Source organism: Filicampus tigris, chromosome 1, assembly GCF_054856515.1.
Source record: "Filicampus tigris isolate MCC_2025a chromosome 1, RoL_Ftig_1.0, whole genome shotgun sequence".
Classification (NCBI taxonomy): domain Eukaryota; kingdom Metazoa; phylum Chordata; class Actinopteri; order Syngnathiformes; family Syngnathidae; genus Filicampus; species Filicampus tigris.
Window position 1 is genome coordinate 16,843,210 of NC_141217.1, and position 19,497 is coordinate 16,862,706.

Consider the following 19,497-nt stretch of genomic DNA (forward strand, 5'->3'; position numbering starts at 1 on the left):
TAATCTGGGGTGTGTTTTCAGAGGCTGGACTGGTTCCTACCTCAAAATAAATTAAATAATGTGTCTGGCTCAGACACCAATTTACTGTCTGCAGTAATGGATGCATTTTAATCTAAGTAGATAACATTTTTTTGTTCCTTCTTACGTTCTAACCATGTAGCCTTGGGTCTCCTGGCACTACCTCACGTTATCATTCACTGAGTTCATTCTACAAAAGTAGTAGTGTTCTTTCATTTAATAAGGGTTTTAGACTTTTCCTTTCATCATTCAACTAAACTTGTCACTCTATTGATTGTATTTAAAGATGAAAATTGTCTTTACAACATTATGTTGCATGCAGCCCCACTAGTCTAAACACGGCATTCTGATTGATATTGTGTTTGTGGAATATGCGTTAAGCAGCAAAATCTACACGTATTTGTTGTCCATTTTGGCCATTTTGTCATTCGCTGTCAACTGAAAATGACATCACAGTTGCTCAGGGCTCAGGAAACAACTAATCATGGCTCATCTTCAGAGGAAGGCATATCATAGTGTCATCCTCAATTTACTGTAGATATGCCTCATGTTCATTTCCACGATCTAAAGGTGGTCAATGGTCGCAATAATTGAAAAAAACCCCAATAATTGCATGCAAAAAGTTGCGATGTATGCCTGCTGTACCTTCACCCTCCTCAATCATGGCCTTTGGTTGCGTAAGGGCAAAACACTGCATGGTCTCATAGCGTGGCCCTCCCGGTCCCTCCTCCATAGCGCCATGGGCGTGGCCAAATTTGACAAGCATTCGGCAATTGAAGGTGTGACTCTTTTGTCGGGCTGCCTCGTTTCCCCACGACACTCCATTTACTAGAGAAGGACAAAAAAAGGACAAGAAAAAAAAACAACAACGATTTTTCCCAAACTCCCAGCACTGAACAAAATACCCGCATGTGTATTCTCACAGTCTGCAATTAAATGTCACAAAAACACTCGCAGAAAAAAGAAACAGACCACATTGAAATGTGCACTTCCCTACTCAAATTGAGAAGCAGGAGTCTCTCCTGATGTTCGGATCCCGGCTAAATGGACCATGGGATTATTGTAGCTAAGGTGTCGATTTCCAATACCTCTCCTTCTAAGTGCACTCCGAGGCCAGGTACACTCTGTCATCTATCCTCATTAGGGTCCTGACTCTTCATTACACTCACTGACTGTCCCCCCCCCCCCCCCCAAGACACACACTCACACACGTGTGGCACGGCAAGGCAGAGCAGGGGTCACCTTCAGGGGAGGGCAGAGGAAGAAGACAAGAGGAAGCCAAACTTCTCAGAGAAAACAGAAACCATCTTGGCAAGGTCTGTGTGAAGTCTCAAGACCTTGAATTGTTGGCAGGAGGGAGGTTTCTGTCTGGCAGGTGCAGGGAGGATATGGACTAGAGATATGTCAAGAGGGTCATTGGATATAGCAAATGGAGCTGGGGAGTTGTTGGGGCAAGCTGATAGTGTTAGTTTTTTTTTTTTTTTTTTTTGTTTCATCTCGACCGACAAAGTCCAGCATAGTCGCGGGGCAAATGATGTCCCTAATAAATTAAAAAAATCAGCTCAGTACAAAAACACAGCCCACATTCCTGTTATTGATCTGAGGAGTTTTTGTGTATTTAACTGTAGATGGCGTGGTCAGTGGTCATCCCGCAGGAATGTGCAGCGAGAGGTCATTTCATTCACGGCTCCGGAAGCCTAATGATGGCGGCGAGCAGCAGAGCGAGACACAACGAGGGCCGGGAGCGCGGACACAAGCGTGCTGTAAAGTGGCCAAGTGTGAGATTCAGCTTATTTGGCAGCCATCTCAGTCTGTGTGAATCAAGGTGAGAAAGTCGGGAGAGGTATACGAGGAGAGGGAAGAGGAGACAAAAGGGGACGGAATACAGGAAAAGTGCAGGACAAAAGGCCAGAGCCGTTGTTGTTTCAAACGTAATGCTGCAGTGTTGTTCATTAAGCGGCGGGCTCAGTCAAACAAATAGTCATCACCGATCAACTTCATAAATAGTGCTCTGTGCACCCTCGCGGGGCTGAATGAATGCATACCGCACGATACCCGTCTTTAGCATGTAAATGTAATATAATGACATTCACGCACATTCAAATTGATTGAAGTAAGAGGAGCGCGCGGAGGTGCATTATTCGGCAGTGAGTCGTTTCCAGATGGCTGCCGTGGGATCTGAATAAAGCTCAGGCCTGTTTTACACTGTCTGGACCACTGAGTGTGACTGACAGCTGCGCCACGCTGCCTGCTTTGCAACGAGTGGGTAGGCGCTTCCATTCACATGTGTGTTTGTGTCAGGTGTGTTGTGAGTTCTCGGGAAAAGACGCTTCCCAGGAGCTTCTCATTAGCACGACGGAGCATAATCCAGAACTGAATTCCCGTGAATAAGTAAGAGTAGGCGTATCCACTTGGGCAACTTCGGTTTCTACCTTTGCCTTGTGGATGATGTCAAGTTGTATTTCTGAGCAGAAATGCAGCGTCGGGACATACAGAAGAATTGGAATGGCAAGGTCCATGCCTTTGTTTGTGGTGTATACTGAAGCCAGATCAAAAGATGAATATCTGACTTAAAGGGGAAATCAACTAGTTGAAACATGGCATTCTGATTGATATTGCGTTTGTGAAATATGAGTCAAGCAGCAAAATCCACCCCTTTTTAGCCATCTCAGGGTGCGGCCTGAAGTCGACTCAAACGTAGTTTTTTTCCAGAATATGTTCTATGCAGGCCCACTAGTTGATATATGGCATTCTGATTAATATTGTGTTTGTGGAATATACTTTTTGCCATCTGAGGGGGCGGCCATTTTGTCACTTCTGTCGAGTGAAGATGACATCGAAGTTGCTCAGGGCTCAGATAACAACCAATCACGGCTCAACTGTTTTCTGAAGCTGAGCCATGATTGGTCGTTAACTGAGCCCTGAGCAACTGTGATTTCAGCTTCAGTCAACGGAAGCGATAAAATGTCCTGAGCTAACTTAATAAAAGGTGGATTTTTCATATTCTACAAACGCAATATTAATCAGAATGCCGTGTTTGGGCCTGCGTAGAACATATTCTGGAAAAAAATATGTTTGGGTTGACTTCCACTTTAAGCAAGTCACATAATGTGAGGCTGACCAGAACGTAAGAACGTACGGAACTCAATCTACGACTGTACAAATTTTCCATCAAAATGATATCACGTTTTGTTGATTAGCCTGTAATCGATACGACATACAACATTTGCCCAATAATCTTCAAAGTTAATAATAGTCGTTTTCCAAAACCATCCAACCAACCACTCTTAGTTGTAGGCGTGAAGTGAGACCGCAGCTTGGCTGAGAGACATCGCGTGCATGTGTGTGCGCATGTTTGAATCTCACTGTTGGTCTTGGGCAGGTTCTTGTGAAACTCCTCCCTGTCTTCTTCGTGTAGAATGTTGTAGACGCTGGTATTGATGAGCTCGTCCTGCTTGTACTGCAGGTACTGGGTCACGTTGTCCGACACAAACACAATGCTGCCCTCTCGGTTCACCACAAACAGGAAGCCATCCAAAGCCTGACGGCGCGGTGACAGCGAGTCAACACTTGTCCAATTGAAAGTTGATTTGACAATGAGTAAGGAGGCTAACTGGACTCACCTGCAGCAGAAGAGGCCCTAGGTGGTCTTTGTCAATGACACCCTGACCTGTTGAGGAAACGTCAGATTTCTGAACATCGTCGCTGATGGAAGCCTTTCCTGCAAGGGAAGACAATGGAATTGTATTGAAACACGTGGAAAAAAACACTGGCATTCTCCGTGAAAGCTAATCCAGCAGGGGGCAGTGTTTCTCAAGCATCATTTTTTTTTTTTTAAATATATATATATATATATATATATATCCAGGTAAAGGAGGGAGGCATACGAGGGGGCAGGTTTCTCTAAGGAGCCCATCAGGAAGAATCGAGGGCTGGGTGCATGTGCAGCAGGTAGTAGTCGACCTCATGCTTTATATTCAGTGTCAGACTCAGAGGAAGTGTCTGGTAGGCGGAGAGAGGCGCGCGTGGGAGAGAGCTAGAGAGGCTCTGCAAGCCGTAATGGTGCAGGGGCAGGAGTCGAGGCACCTGAATTGAGGGTGGGGGTGATGCTGGGAGAGACAGCCAGACAAACAGATGACTGCAATCATAAATGGTACGAGGAAAAATGCAGGTGGCGTTTGCTTTGTCGCAATAGTGGCCACTCGTTTGGAGATTTCAGTGGGGCGGGGGATGGGGACAAAAATAGCCACGCATAAGGCGAAATACAATACTGCCTGAATTGGAGCACTGAAAAGTTAAGGCAGGAGAGGAGAGTATGAAAAGAAAAGAGAACATAGAGACGCAAAAGATATCGCAACCAAACAGGAGCAAGCAAACCAAATAAGAACCTGCACGACAAGCATACGAAAGTGAGACAGGGAGAAGTAGAACAGGTAGGAAGCGCGAGATGAGTCCAAAAGCCTGTGTCATGTCTGTCTCCACTTCCTGTAACTATGGCAACCTGTCAGCAGCCAGTCAGGGCCAGCTGTAGCCTCTTCCCCTTCCTGTCGAGGTGGCAGACTCCAACTGAGCCCCCACAGAAACACAACAACAACCACCACTAATTCTCTCGTCTAATTAACCTTTAACTTGCTTCTAGCTAAGAGTCAAAAGATTTTCACCAATGGAACCGAAACGGGAATGCAGCTTGAACACAACTGGTAATCTGGCACTTTGGCAGAATGGATGTGATTACCTGCAAAACGCTCAGTTAAACGTCCCCTTATGAGGCCAGTCCACAGCTGCTACCCCCCGACCCTCCCACACACACACCCATGCATAAATGACAGGTTCACAAAGCTCTGCCAATGTTTCCTCACATCCTCACAAACATAAACAGTTGAATCTGTGAAATTGAGGGAGATGAATTACTGATCCCCCCCCCCCTTGCACCTGGGTTCTGAAGTGTATTTGTGCGTGCGTGCGTTTCCCAACACTCTCGGCGCCACACAACTTGCAAACAATCAGTCAGACAACTCACCCTGTTCTTTGATCTGTCGGATCTGCCGCACCGTCTCTTTGAGGATGGCGCATTTGTCCGGTTTGACATTGAAACTGTCGATGTCGCTGAGGTTGGCCGAGATCAGCTCGGCCAGCTCCTCGATGTACTTGCTTTCCTGCTCCCGCCGCTTCCTGTCACTCCTGCAGGTGGTAACGTGCAGGAGTTGAGTGAAAGCTGCGAGCAACGACCCATTACGGCCTGTTTATTTGATGCTCTTCCAGTGTACACACTCATACGCTTCTCTCCTTTTCTCTGAGTTGAGATTAATAAGGGGCGAAAATAGTTTGACTAGTTTTTAGTTTTACCAGAATGTGTCGTGGTTACATCTGTGTGCAGTGTGCTATCGCTGGCGGGGCTGAGCGCATGCCCTCACAAATAGTTTTTATTGGGCTGTTTTACTCTCTTCGGAAAATCCGTAAAAACAGTCTTTTCTTTGCAGAACAAGGGAATAGACTTCCGTTCCTACGACCATGGAAATGCAGCGCTCCCATTTCTGCCGCTGCACGCAGCAGAGCGTCGCGGTACGTCGAAGCCTGTTTTTGGAACACAGCGCCAGCAAAAGATGGACAAAACTGCTGTCTGAGCGTCTGTGCGGGCAGATGTGGCAGTCGCCTCTGCCATCCGCTCCTGTCCAGGCATCTGTGCCAGCTGCGTGTGAAGGCGACTTGGTTCTGGGACTAGAACGGAATATTTTCATTTCCATTACTTTAAGTTCTATGCAGGCCCACTAGTTGAAACATGGCATTCTGATTAATATTGTGTTTGTGGAATATAAGTTAAGCAGCAAAATGCACCCATTTTTAGCCATCTCAGGGGGCAGCCATTTTGTCACTTGCTGTTGACTGAAAATGACATCACTGTTACTCAGGGTTTAGCTTCAGGAAACAGGTGAGCTGGGATTGGTCGTCACCCTGAGCCCTGAGCAACCGTGATGTCATTTTCAGTCGACAGAAATGACAAAATGGCCGCCCCGAGAGATGGCTAAAAGCGGGTGGATTAACTCTTAGTCCACAAACGCAAGTACAAAGTATTAAAATCAGGGATGCTAATTATTGCGGCACGCATGATTTGATATGAAGTAATTATTTCTTAAGGTGGGATTTTTTTTCCCACTGAATAAGTGCACTTGAATAACACAATGGATTTACTGCTACCACTTTTTTATTTTGGTCCGATATTTAGAAAAAAAAAAGCTAAAGAGCACATCTTAACCAGTGGTCCCAATAATTATAAAGGGCATTTTAAGTATTTCTCAAGACAGAAGGTTATTTGATCACGGCGGTCTAGAAATACCATTGAAGTAATCACATGTTGTATTTTGCTGATCCGTTACACTCACCCGAGGCCAGGTGTGTCGCAAGTGGAGAGTTTGCGTTTCCGGTTTTCTGAGATCAGAGGTTCCATGGAGTTCTCCCCCAAGCTGCTCATCATGTACACATATCAGCACCTGCACCAAGATAGAAATAACATTTTAATAATACTGCAAAAGTAGAGATAAAATGATGTGTTTTTTTCAGGGCCGATACAGATTATTAGTCGTCAAAGATATTTGGAGCCGATATTCATTTAGTAAAAAGGAAAATGTTGGCATCAAAAATTAACAAAAATTAAAACGTAACTTCATTTCAACGTATTTAGGCATATGTTCATTGAACATTTTTTTCAGATTTGCATAATGTTGATTTTTTTTAATTATTATTATAAGTTTTTGACAATATACATCTTTGTTGAAAAATTCTAACAAAGTTCGGGGAGCTCCCAGTGTCAGCAGCACGGCTTCTAATATTAAATGAAAACTTAAACAATAGCTCCATATATTTTCTACAGTAAATAAAGTTCTCCCAAATTTCAAAATGACAGAAATTTTAACATTTCACTTAACTTTGTTTTGATTTCAAACAAAAAACAAAAAGGTGCAGAATGTCGCCAGGGTCAGCAGAATCTCATACAGTTAACTGAAAATGTACATGAAATAGTTCCTTGAAGTTAACACAGTTTCAAATTGATATCGGCAAAAAAAAAAGACAGATACCGATATTTGTCAAAATGCAGAACATCGGCACCGATAATTGACCTGGCCGATAATCGGTCCATCCCAACTACAAAGTAGTTATGTGGCTCTTATTCTGATTCACGAGTATGTGAATCGTGAATCATCCTAATAAAGTCAGTATAAACAATGTGGGGCAAGTTGTAAATTGTAATTATCAGGACAAAATATGCTCATATCACGCATATCGTAATCTGCTGGCAGGGAATGACAAACACAAACCCGTCTGCCCGGCCTCTTCCGCTGAGCGAACAAACGTGAGATTGTTTGTTTGTGTATTTGTGTGTGGGACTGTGTATGTGGGAGTTCATCAGCTCATATGGTGCTCGCTCACACACACACACACACACACACATACAGGATTAGCAGTGTCTCTGATGAAAAGCCACGCTGCACAACTAAGTCCCGTTAGACAGCCGTCTGTCTCCCATAATGCATCACGGCATCACGTTTCGTCTCCAGGAAGTGAGCCGATAAAGGTTGTTGGGAGGCGAAGCAGATGGAAAGAGAGGAGGAGGAGGAGGAGGAGGAAGAGGAGAAGGAAGAGGGAAGGAATGGAAGATACACGGGCGGGAGGGAGAAGCCGCTGCTGTGACTTGAGCTCTGATTGGTCACTTTCTTTGCCACAGTGACAGCGACAGACACTGGGGAGAGGTAGGAGGAAGGGGGAGAGCGAGAACATGCAGAGGAATAGAAATACCAGGGAGAAGAGTGGGCTGAGGGAGGGGGCGTGGGGCGGTCAGTAGATAGGCATGTCAAACAGGTGAGGGGAGAGAAGATTGAGCACGAGTGCGCCACACACGCATGTGCGGCGCAAAGCGCGGCCGGAAAGCCACCAGTAACCCTCTTAACCTTCACAGCCAGAGCGGCTTTTTCATTTCATTGATTACATGGTTATCCTCGGACCAGAGTAGCGCCTCTGCTGCATAGCAATTCCACACCAACGACGGCAGGGAGACGACGGCGTCCCATTTCATCATCACGCACCGTCGTCTCCTGATGCCCTCTGCAAAATGTTTCATTTATTCCTCCCAAGAAGAGAACAAACAGCATGCAGCGGGATCATCTTTCGCTGACTTGAGTTGTCAACATTTGGATTTGGTTAAGATGGGGCTAATTACATAATTGGCTGCTTCAGGCAGGTGAAACTGTTGTGTTCCCTTACAAGGCAAACAAAAGCGAATTCTCACCAAGCTTCCTCTAAACATGTCCAGATTCTCATGCTGAATTTCCTTCCTGCTTTGGAGATTCTCACTCAGATTTCCCTTTCAGTCCCTCTCGAGCATCTCCTTCCAGCTGTCTGTCAGCCTCGTTGCTTTTTGTCTGCTCGCTACCTGCGTGTCTTTCCGAGACAATCAGCACACCTGCTGGAGATGAGGTCCAACGCAGAGGTACAAAGTCAGGCTTGGACCAAAAAAAAAAAAAAAAAAAAAAGTCTCCCTTTGCCGCTACCCCTTCAGCCCATCTGCCCGCCTGCTTGCCAACCTCTTGATGGAGCTCTCCAAAAGGGAGTTGCTCTAATTGTGGAGCGAATGAAACGGCCCCAGAGAATGGTTGATTAGGAGGCTGCAGAATGCCCGGGGGAAATGGGTCACCTCCAGCCTGGCGCGGGCCGCCCGCTTTTTCCAGTGCAGGGATAAAGTCAATTACACGCCACAGGCAGTGGGACCTGGTGGCAGAGAGGCAGCCTGGCCATGTTGGGCACAATGCAGCAGCGGGGGCGGGGGTGGGGGGGGGTTGCAGGGCGAAGAAGAAGACGGCGAGCCAGGGAAATAGGAGATGCTGTTGGGCAGAGTTGAGGGAGGGATGGCGATTTAAAGAAGCCATGTGACTGAAGCTAAGACTAAAAGACCAGCACAATAAAGCTTGCCTGAATTGGTCCGGCTCCAAAAACGTGCAAAAATGTCCCCATAAATGCAGGTTACGGATGCTAATAATCAGAAATCGCTGAATGGTTTGGGTCCTGAATGCATTCAAAGAAATGCTGATTGAACATAAAACACAGCAGGGCTCTGAGGTTTGCTGACTCGGTTCAATTAGTGAAGCCCAGGTTTAATAACAAACATGGTGAAGTGGCATTTAGCTGTTATGATGCACGCAAGTGGAATAAGAAGTCAGGCCAGAGTGTAAATACTTTTCAATTGCACCCCCAATCCCTTTGATTAAGGTCTTCTAAGCATTTTAAATAAATTGTACTGTCAGTCATTTTAGAAAGCTACTTTTTTATTTCTTTACTCTGCTTGTAAATGCGTTCAAATGTTGTCAATGTCATTTTTTTAAATAATTCTTAGTAACCTACTTTTGTTCTCTTTGCTTTGCCTTTGACTGTCTTTAGCTGTGTGTAAGTGCTTGTAGTCGTTGTGCTTTTGCTTGTGTCACTTGTGTGAAGCGCATTGAGTTGCCTTGTGTATGAAGTGTGCTATATAAATAAAATTGCCTTGCCTAATAATTATGAATGGGCGAGTACCGATATCAGGCATCGGTATCGGGCTGATACCCGGGCCATGTTTGTAGGTATTGGTACTCTTGTGGCAGTTTTACGATCGGTAACTAAATGTATACATGTCTGACATGGACATAAGTATATGTATAGAAATAGAAAAAGATACTAGAACGTTGTCATTAATTGCATTCAATTTCAAGGACAACTGAGATACATTGGGCTTCCTTTAAAATGACCTGTCATTGTTTTGGGGTAATTTTATGCATTGAAAAAAAACTAGTGGTATCGGTACTTGGTATCGGTGACTACTCTATGGTTGAGTAGTCATACTGGTATTGGTCTGGAAAAAAGTGTTATCAAACATCCCTGCTAATAATGAAGACTTGCTACCAAAACGACTGTTATAACATAACACAAACCAAACACCATCACGTTAACGGAGATCTTTAAAAACCGGAGAGGACAACCGAGGAGCACCGCAGCTAACCATATTTTCATTTGTACTCTACACACTCTGTACTTTGGTTGCGCACACCCAAAGACAACATCAGGTGGTTTGGAATGTCTTACAATGCATCAATGAGAGTTGGGGAGGCAACTCAAGCTTGATAAGAGGAGCAGATATGATGTCATAAAAGCTCAGCCATCATGCGAGGAACGTCACAGATTGACACAGTGGCGTACGTGCCCTGCACCATGTCATCAACAGTCATCAACAGCCACGTGAGTGTGAATGGTTGCTCGTCAAACCTGAAGAGGACAAGCTCTAGAAAATAGATGGAATGACGACCAACTATGAAAGTTGCCTTGGCAGCTATCCAATATACGCATTTGGAATAAACAATCAGCAAAGGGTTTGAGTTCACGACGCACACTGCACAGGGTCTCATGGTGGCCCTCGGTCATGCCAGTCATTCCTTTGTAATCTCGGTTGACAAAACAAGAGGCACAGGGCCCCGTTGGCCATGCAAACATCAGTGAAGTAGCACGAGCGGCAGCAGAAGAGTTAGAATACCGGAGCGTCGACCTTAAAATTAGAAATTCAAAAATCCCGTTGAAGGTACAAGAGTTGTTTGCAGTGAGTGTACACACTCTACACTAAAATGATCAGACACTGTTCATTTCAAGCGTTGATTTATATTAGCATTTAGCATTAGCAGTCCTGACTCAACTTCTGTAACTTTTAACCGTGTCTTTATCAGTTGACAAATGTTTCTTTACTGCTGCCCAACAACATGTTAAGCGCAGCTAGAATGTAGGGTTTACGTCACTACTTGGCTATTGTTAAAATATATCACTCAGTTTTGCTACTCTCAATAATACGCATCTGTGATAGTTTGGGATTATTATTTATATACAGTACAATTGATTTTGCCCTCACGTTGAATTGGCTATAGAAAATAGTTGGCAAATCATATTAAAGACAAGGAAAGAATAAGTTATTACATATTTCAAGAAAGTATCAGTAAACTCTGACCCATTAAAAAATTCATTATAAATTATAAAATAAATAATAAAAAGAAATTATAAATAGGGTTCACTAGAGTGTCTAAATATAGTAAATCAAATAGTCAAATCCAGCATGCTGACAACTTTGATTGTTTTCCTTTAAAAATGGCTGATGCATTCTTTTATTGTTTTTGTTTTTAACTAAAAAAGTAGATTTGTATGTTACCCAACTGATAAATTGTTGTTCAGCACAGCCATCTTTTGAAAAATGTTTCACTTCCCGATCACTTCACTTGGTCAAAATGAACCTTTTTCCCCCCGTACCCTCTGCAGTTATCGCATGCCCCGCCTCGAATTGACCCTCTCGCTGGCCTCAAATGTATTCATCTTGTTATCTGTGCAATAACAGAGCATCAGCAGCAGCGTGTGAATGAAAGCCAGTGTGATTTAGTTAAGTCTGCGCACGCGCTCCTGTGGTGTCACCTGCCGACGGAGGTAAAAGATTAATGCTCTCCTTCAGTCACAACGGCAGGCGGAGCACAAGAAATAATTTGATTTCTCCTTCTGTGTATACGCTGCCTCCCCACACTTCATTTTCTCATCTGCCTGAAAAGCTTCCCCTTTTGTTTCCCTCATTTTCGAGCCGCCGCTGAGCGAACCCACCTCCGTGCCTTGATGGAAATCCTGACAAAGGCTCAAACCCGCCAACACACCTCCATAAAACATTCGCATCAGAAAACACACGCGGCTGTGTTTTAGGTCAGGATGCTGCAAGAATGTGGCAACAACAAGAAACTCTGTCAACCTGGTACACAGTTGCCATGCCAACCACGTAGGATAATAGCCCACCTTATGTCCGGGCTGAGGTGATTGACAACTAGACCCCCACTCCCCCTGACCCCTTCTGATGGTGGCTGGTCAGTGGAATCTGGAGGGAAACGAAATGAGAGTAAAAAAGTAGAACATTCAATACGGCAACACAGTTAACAGCATATATTACAAGATAATGGATGTTACAACTTTAAGACTTAATTTCAGTGCCAAAAACGCATGCAAAGGAGGCTTATTGAACCTCATGCCAACCATGAGCCATGACAATTGAGTGATCCAAACACATTGTTTGAAACAGCCATGTAAGAAGGTACCGTCCGATATGTCGTAATGTGGCCATTTTGTCACTTCTGTCGACTGAAAATGACACTGCAGTTGCTCAGGGCTCAGGTATTGACCAATAACGGCTCACCCGTTTTCTGAAGCTAGGCCATGATCGTTCGTTATCTGAGCCCTAGCCACTGTGGTGTCAATTTTAGTCGACAACAAGTGCCAAAATGGCTGCCCCCTGAGATGGACAAAAACAGGAGGATTTTACTGTTCAAAGGGAAAGTCAATCCCCCAAAATAATTATAAAAATATGTTCTATGAGCATCCACTAGTCAAAACGCAGGATTGTGATTAATATTGCGTTTCTGGAATATGAGTTAAGCAGCAAAATCCATCCGTTTTTTGCCCCCAGCAGCCATTTTGTCACTTCTGTCGACTGAAAATGACATCACAGATGCTCAGGGCTCAGGTAACGACCAATCATGGCTGACCTGTTTTCTGAAGCTGAGCTGTGATTGGTCATTACCTGAGCCCTGAGTTGTTGTTTTCAGTCGACAGAAATGACAAAATGGCCGCCCCTTGACAGGAACAAAAATGGATGGATTTTACTGCTTTACTCATATTCCACAAACGCAATATTAATCAGAATGCCATGATTAGACTAATGCGCCTGCATAGAACATATTCTTATAAAGAACATTTTTCAGTTGACTTCCTCGTTAACATTGCAGTTGTACTGAGCAGCAAAACAATGTGGATTCAAAGTAGAATCCAGTGCAATTCTAAAGACACCCTGGGAGCAAAAAACAGCCAATTACTCCTAGCTGTTGCTTTCACAGCAAAATGAAGCCAGTAACTGCATATTTGTTCTATTAGATGGCAAATATCATATTACGCTTTATGGCTGAAGAGAAACAAAAACATTTTATGGGCTAAACCCTGCCATTGTCATCCCAAAAGAAACCTAATAGGTTAATTTGTGTCAATTTAAATCTTGATAAGATCCACCGTGTGGTGGTACAGCGTGTGTGTGTGTGTGTTTTGGCCACTCGGGGTTGTTGGCACAGCTTAAGTGCACGGTCTCAACAATCACAGGAGAGATCCCGTGGGGGAATTGAGTTGTAACCATGGAGAGCGCTGGGCGTTTCCATGACTCCCTGTCATCTGTAAAGCACACCACCAACATGGCTCATGTTCATCTTGTTGCTGTGCCTCTGTGTGTGCGAGCGTGTGGTTACATTTGAGCAAAAAGGTCTACAGGCAAGCACGCCAGGATGTGCCTCCCGAAGAGTGTGCGTCTGACTGGTCCACGCAGTGTGTTTACATGTGTGCATGTGCTTCGTGTGCCATTGACCGTCAGCGACCTGACCGCTGGCTGCACTCATGATTAGGAGCAGATGGGGGCTGCGTGTGTATGTGTGTTTGGAAGAGTGGGGAGGCGGCTGCTCCACTTTAAGTGATGTATGGACTCCCAACACACCAACAAAGACCCTCCTTCAGCCGACGTGTTTCCTTGTAATTGAGAGTGGAGACAAATGGAGTTGGAGAGCATCATCTTAAGCGTGTGTGAGCGGCAACTCCTGTTCGCCGTGTTAACTTTCAAAAAGCCACGAAAAGCGGAGTGAATAAAAGTGTTAGTGAACGGCCGGTGGAATTAAAAAATAAAAGGCAGCACAAAAGTGTGCACTCCTCCTTATGAGTATGCTTGTTTGTTGGCATGCTCCTTCGCTTCGTATGACTGTCTAACGTGTTTACATTTCACCAGGCACTTGAGCAATAAATACCTACCTAACAGCATCTTCCTCTTGTAAAAGCAGTTTGAAGACGCAATAAAGACGCAGCCCATTTACGGTTTACTGGAGATGTTCATAGAGAAGCCAATAATTACACAGGCTTCAATGGAGGAGTCCATCACAACGTAAATGTTCCGAATAGCTTATTTAACCCGGCAACCAATAGGATGGATGTGATATTACATAATACGTTACGCATCTCACCAACTGTATCATTTTTTGGTCTTTTACAAACAAGCTGTCTCGATTTGTCCAAATAATTTATTATCTAATGCCACCGGTTGTTATATCAGTGAACAAAACTATGTACAGTGCCAACATGACACCTGCATTAACCAGAGGAATAATTTGCACTGGAAAAGTACGTACACTAAAAGCATTATTTGGAACAAAACAAAAATGACAGCGAGCAAATGTCTCCTGCTATTGGCCACAGTAATGAGGCTTTTTTTTCATTAAAGAGGAGACTGAGGACCGTAAGAAAACAGGCCATTGCAGCAAAGGGGAGAGTGTGGAGTACCGCTAATAATCCTTCCAGTGTCCACAACTAAGGCACAGAAACAGAGTGGGTGCCATGCGGTGTGAATGGGACACATTGTCGAGTACGTGACATATAAAAGTAATAAGGAGGGTAAAGCAACAGATAAATCTTGAAGAGTATTATTAGTTAACTTTCATCTTTGCAAAAGTCCTCAAAGCTCATCGCCCGCATTTACCACTGCAAACCTGGCCGCCGAGCGAGAAAAAGGGTACACTAGCTTTTTATTGAATCTTAATCCTACATGGAATCTGCTTATTAAATTCAAATCCATGTAAATCCCTTAATCAAACCTGATTAGATTTCACTTGAATCGTCTACAACAAACTAAAGTTATAAATGTGTGAACCTCCGAGACTCACTTTGGATCTTTAATCACTTTTTGTTGACTGAGATGGTAGATATGGTGGTGCTTTTAAGAGGTGGCCTAATTAGTGCTTACAGCCCTTAGCTATACTCTGAAAAGTACACGAGCAACAGGAGGAATAAAATGCTGATTATAAAAGGCTGTGACACAGCTAAAGAACATATGTCGCCTTTTTGAAATAACTTTGTCTCATTTTTAATCTACTGTAAATCACGGGGGTCCTTATCAGCTGTAACTATTGATAAGCATAGAAGGATGGGCGCTGATATACATCAACTTTAACTGTACGGTGCTTACTGTACAACCATCCATCCATCCATCCATTATCTATTTGAATCAAAACACTATCTACCAAAATAAAACACTGAACTATTTATTGCTCATTAATTGTGGGGAAAAAGGGAGGAGGACGACAGCTTCACCATTGAAAAAGAGCATTATTCCTAAATAACATGGGGAAATAAAAAAGGACTTCTATTAGGCCACCACATCCATTCTTTGTGGTTGAACAATCAAGCATGCGGAAGTGGAACTTCCGTCTGCACATGCAACAGATTTCCGCCTTCCAGCGCGGAGGGATACAGCCAGTGTTCAGTTAACAGCAATGTGTTATGCACGTTGCCAATGATGGGTACGAACTACGAAGCACAAGATAAATCCATCCGCTTGTCCATGCCTAGACTGTTTGTATGCAGAAAACAGTACGTTTGTAGGGATATAAGGACATTTGTAACTCTATTTTAGTAGATGTGGTTATACTGTAAGAAGGGCTGGGTATCAATTCAAATTTTCAGAATCGATTCAATTCGATTCCATTTTTTTCAATTCGATTCAAATCAATCCAATATCGACTACAGCACGTATTTATGGATTCGTCTTTCTTCTTTAATAGAATTCTTCTCAAGGAAATGATAAAAACTCCACATACAAATGGAAACCGTCATTTTTGACCAAACAATATGGCCTTAAAGCTTCGCTCTGGCAATTGTAATTTTCTGAGCCTGTGGAGTGCTTGAAGGTATCTAGCAGGCAAATGCAGTGTCTAGCTGCGTTTGAATTGGCACAGATGCCATTGCTAGTAATTCAGGGTGATGTCTAGAGAGGTGGTTACGGAGATTGGTGGTATTGCTACAGTATTTAACCTCCAACTTGCAACGCTTGCACACAGCTTTGGTCTTGTCCAGTCCATCTTGCTGACCACTCGATTTAAATCCAAAATGTTTCCACACTTTTGCTTTACATTTCGCGGAAGTTTTCAAAGTTGTGTTTTCATTCGCTATTTTCGTTTGAAAACTGCTACGACCTCGGAGGGCAAAACTCACGTCACGCGAGAGTTGAGTCACGGTTATAAACTACAGAAAATCTTGAAAATCGATCCTTTAGTTTGTGAATCCATATTGGATCAATCAATTTTGAAACGATTTGAATCAAAATGTTTTTTTTAACCCAGCCCTAGTCAAAGGTCAATGGTTGTCCTGAAAGCATCAGCTGAATACACTAATTTCCTGTGACTCCTCTAATGTATGAAATATGTCTGGATGCATGATGATATCCCTCAAATGCTTTCTTTTCACATATGCTTCAATTGCGTGGGCGCATACAATTGGGATCAATATATACCGTACATCATTACATTGATATTTACAACACTATTATGTATATTAATATATTATAACACATGGTGCATGGGTTAAGATGTTTTCACATATATAAAACCTTTTACCCATTTCGTTTTATCTTAAAACCAATCAATTGAAATTAAATTAATTCCTATTACTTTTTTAATTCAGCAAAGACCTCAACAGTTGTGTTCACTGTACAGTACTTTGTCGTTCAACATGTTCCCCCCTTCTTCCGGCACATTGTTGTTCGGTGTCCATCCTTTGTTAACAGCATAAAGTAAAAGATTAAAAATAAAAATAAAACTTTAATAAAAGTAAAAATAGTTTATGCGCGTTAAGGTATATACTGATTCAAGAGAAACAACACACACTCAGGGAGACTGTCCACTCCAACAAATCGAGCAATGACACCGGAGTAAAATAGCAACCCAACCACATTTTGGCTCTTTGCCTCCGCTTAAACAAATCAGACACTCCTCCCTTGCCCCCTCCCCAAAAGAATAAAAAAAAAACAACACAAAATGACTCCACATCCTAGCTTGCTTCAGCAAACTGGGGGGACCAAAGCAGGGAGCACGACAGAACTTGGCTTTAAAACTGTGGCTGTTAATGCTAAAATTGTCACACTTAGGACCACTCATTAGAAACAAAATGCTTCCAAGTTCAGAGCAATTACTGCGATCACACCACACAACCTGCTGCTCCCGATCTCACACTTCCGAGCGGAAGATGAGGGTCGAGGAGAAAAGAGTAGAGACAAAGCGCCTGACTTGTTGAACCGTGAATCTCATCCAGGCAGTCAGTGTGTCTGCTGTGGGCCAACATCGCCGACATTTGCATATTCAAAACAGGAAATAGGCGCTTGCATGAGTCACTGTTTCCAAGAAGGTAAAGGAAACCAAAGTTGCAATGCCACCATTTACCAGTGATCAAACAGTGGACTCAGAATGTGAAGCTAATAAAAGGCCTTTATGGCACAACATTGAGCACTCTATTAAAAAGGACAAATTTATTTTTTAGAACTCAAGGGACTCAACAACTACACAAACACCTCGCTGCCATGAATACCACAGCAAATAATAAGAAAGAATTCGGACAGCATGGGTAAGTAAGGCAGTGAGACAACAGCTCCCACAGACCAACATATTAAACTCTGCTAAAGACGACAAGCGCTCAAACTGAGAGGACGTTCCGGCAAAAAACGAAGAACAAAAAGAAACTGGATAAAGAGCATTAAGAGCATGGTTAAATATTTGAGGGATGCAACAGATCAGCAAATTATGCCGCCGGCTGCGCCGCGTCTCAAATGACAATTTACATAGAAAAGCAGAGCCTGAAATTGACCACAAATCGTCACAAGGACAAGGAATATATCACCTTAAGGCACATGTCAGGACCAGAGACAATCATAAATGTACTGAGTATGTGAAAACATTCACAAAAGTGTCAACTCATGATCATTCACTCAGGCAAATGAAGCACTTTGAGCCTTGGAACAACTACAAGTTCACTTCTGAGTCATCAAATGAACTATGTACCACACGCATATTAGAGGCTCTTCAAAATGGAACTGTCGCTGGATCTCAGAGTAAAAAGGGCAGAAGCAAAATGCAGGCTGTGTTCTTGCATACATTAAAATCAGAGCTGGGCAGTCCCTCCCGGGGCCGGACCGGTCGGATACCCATTTTTCGGGCGGGGGGTGGGGGCTGACAAATTTTAAAAAAGGGCTTGACTAAGCATGGCCGGAAGTGGATTTTAGTCCGGCCCACTAACCGGCCCTCATGCGTGTGACGTGCTCGCGAGGCGGCCAAATTTCATCTCAGCCTACTCGGTGAAAGGCTTCTTTTAAGGCTTCTTTTTACTCCCGCGTCGGCGCGAGCGACAACTGCCGCATTGATTCACATGACCTACGCATCGTGCTGTTGGGGACAGGTCTGCGACACATGCCACGCACACGTCAGGAATTGTTGCTGCTCTGATCGGTACATTATGTCACATGTTGCGACGACATACAGTTTCCCCCAGAGGAGAGGATGCGGTCGGAAGGGTACCCAGGTCAAGGGTGGAGGGTCGCGGCCGGACCGGCAAAAAAGGGTCAAGTGCCCAGCTCTGGTTCAAATAGTATGTAACAAACGTAGGCAGTCATATTGCCTGCAACCTTGAAGGAAGGAAGTCGGTAAATTAAGGCTGACACGAGTGATTAAAAACCTTTGCTGAACTTTAATCTCACATTTCAGTCACACTTGCCAGGCATCAAAGTGCATGTTCTCAACAACAACAACTCATTCTCAACTCATCGCCACGTGAGGACCCCTCATGAAGGAAATGATGCAGTCTAAAGGCAGTGCGCAGAGCTCGGGAAACAACACTGATAAGATAAAGACTGTTCAGCTCAAGTCCTCGACTGTCACCTGCAGCTAACCCCGGAAGACAGGACACTTCTGTGGACTCTTGAAACTCCCTCCAGGGAAGGAAATGTTCACCCCCGGACATGCAGATTTTAAATGAATGCTCACGCAAATCCACCACTGGCTAATTTATACATATCCAATGAGGCAGAGAGACATACATTAACATTCATCAAAAGTGAAATTGTATTTACTTTGTATTTAGACGGGTGACCACTGAGGTAGAACAACAACCATTAAGTGTGACACTGGTTTATTCTTGCACGCATCTTTACGGTTGACGGAAAACATCAAAACAAAAAAGGACTCTAAGTCATGTCTCTACGAAATAATTATCTGATTAATTGATTGTTAATTTCCCCCAAAACCAATCAAGTAAGTAAGTAAGTTTAGAGTGCACTGCGGAGTCAACAGAATTAAAGCGGTAGTAAACCCAACATTCAAGAATATGGTCTATACAGGCCCACTATTTGAAACACGACGTTCTGATTAATATTGTGTTTGTGGAATATGAGTTGAGCAGCAAAATCCACCCATTTTTAGCGATCTCAGGCGGCGGCCATTTTGGCACTTCTGTCGATTATAAATGACATCACAGACCCTCAGGGCTCAGATAACGGCCAATCAGCTGAGCCGTGATTGGTCGTTACCTTAGCCCTGCGCAACT

General features: G+C 43.7%; 1 protein-coding gene across 7 annotated transcripts in view; it reads right to left on the reverse strand.

Annotated features, from left to right (window-relative positions):
* The window catches only part of LOC147153028 (nuclear receptor coactivator 3-like), a 58,921-nt gene that overhangs the window by 12,317 nt on the left and 27,107 nt on the right, over positions 1 to 19,497 (reverse strand). For 3 of the 7 annotated variants that reach the window (XM_086017910.1, XM_086018011.1, XM_086017919.1), the window contains 6 exons: positions 11,851 to 11,929; positions 6,399 to 6,506; positions 5,039 to 5,199; positions 3,642 to 3,739; positions 3,385 to 3,559; positions 664 to 846 (listed from right to left, as the gene is read on the reverse strand). In XM_086017910.1, the coding sequence (XP_085874036.1) occupies positions 664 to 846; positions 3,385 to 3,559; positions 3,642 to 3,739; positions 5,039 to 5,199; positions 6,399 to 6,490 (709 nt within the window). In that variant the 5' untranslated portion in view covers positions 6,491 to 6,506; positions 11,851 to 11,929. Of the gene's footprint in view, positions 1 to 663; positions 847 to 3,384; positions 3,560 to 3,641; positions 3,740 to 5,038; positions 5,200 to 6,398; positions 6,507 to 8,299; positions 8,535 to 11,850; positions 11,930 to 19,497 lie in introns of those variants that run through there. The other 4 variants (XM_086017928.1, XM_086018182.1, XM_086018096.1 and 1 more) reach the window with 2 other exon arrangements.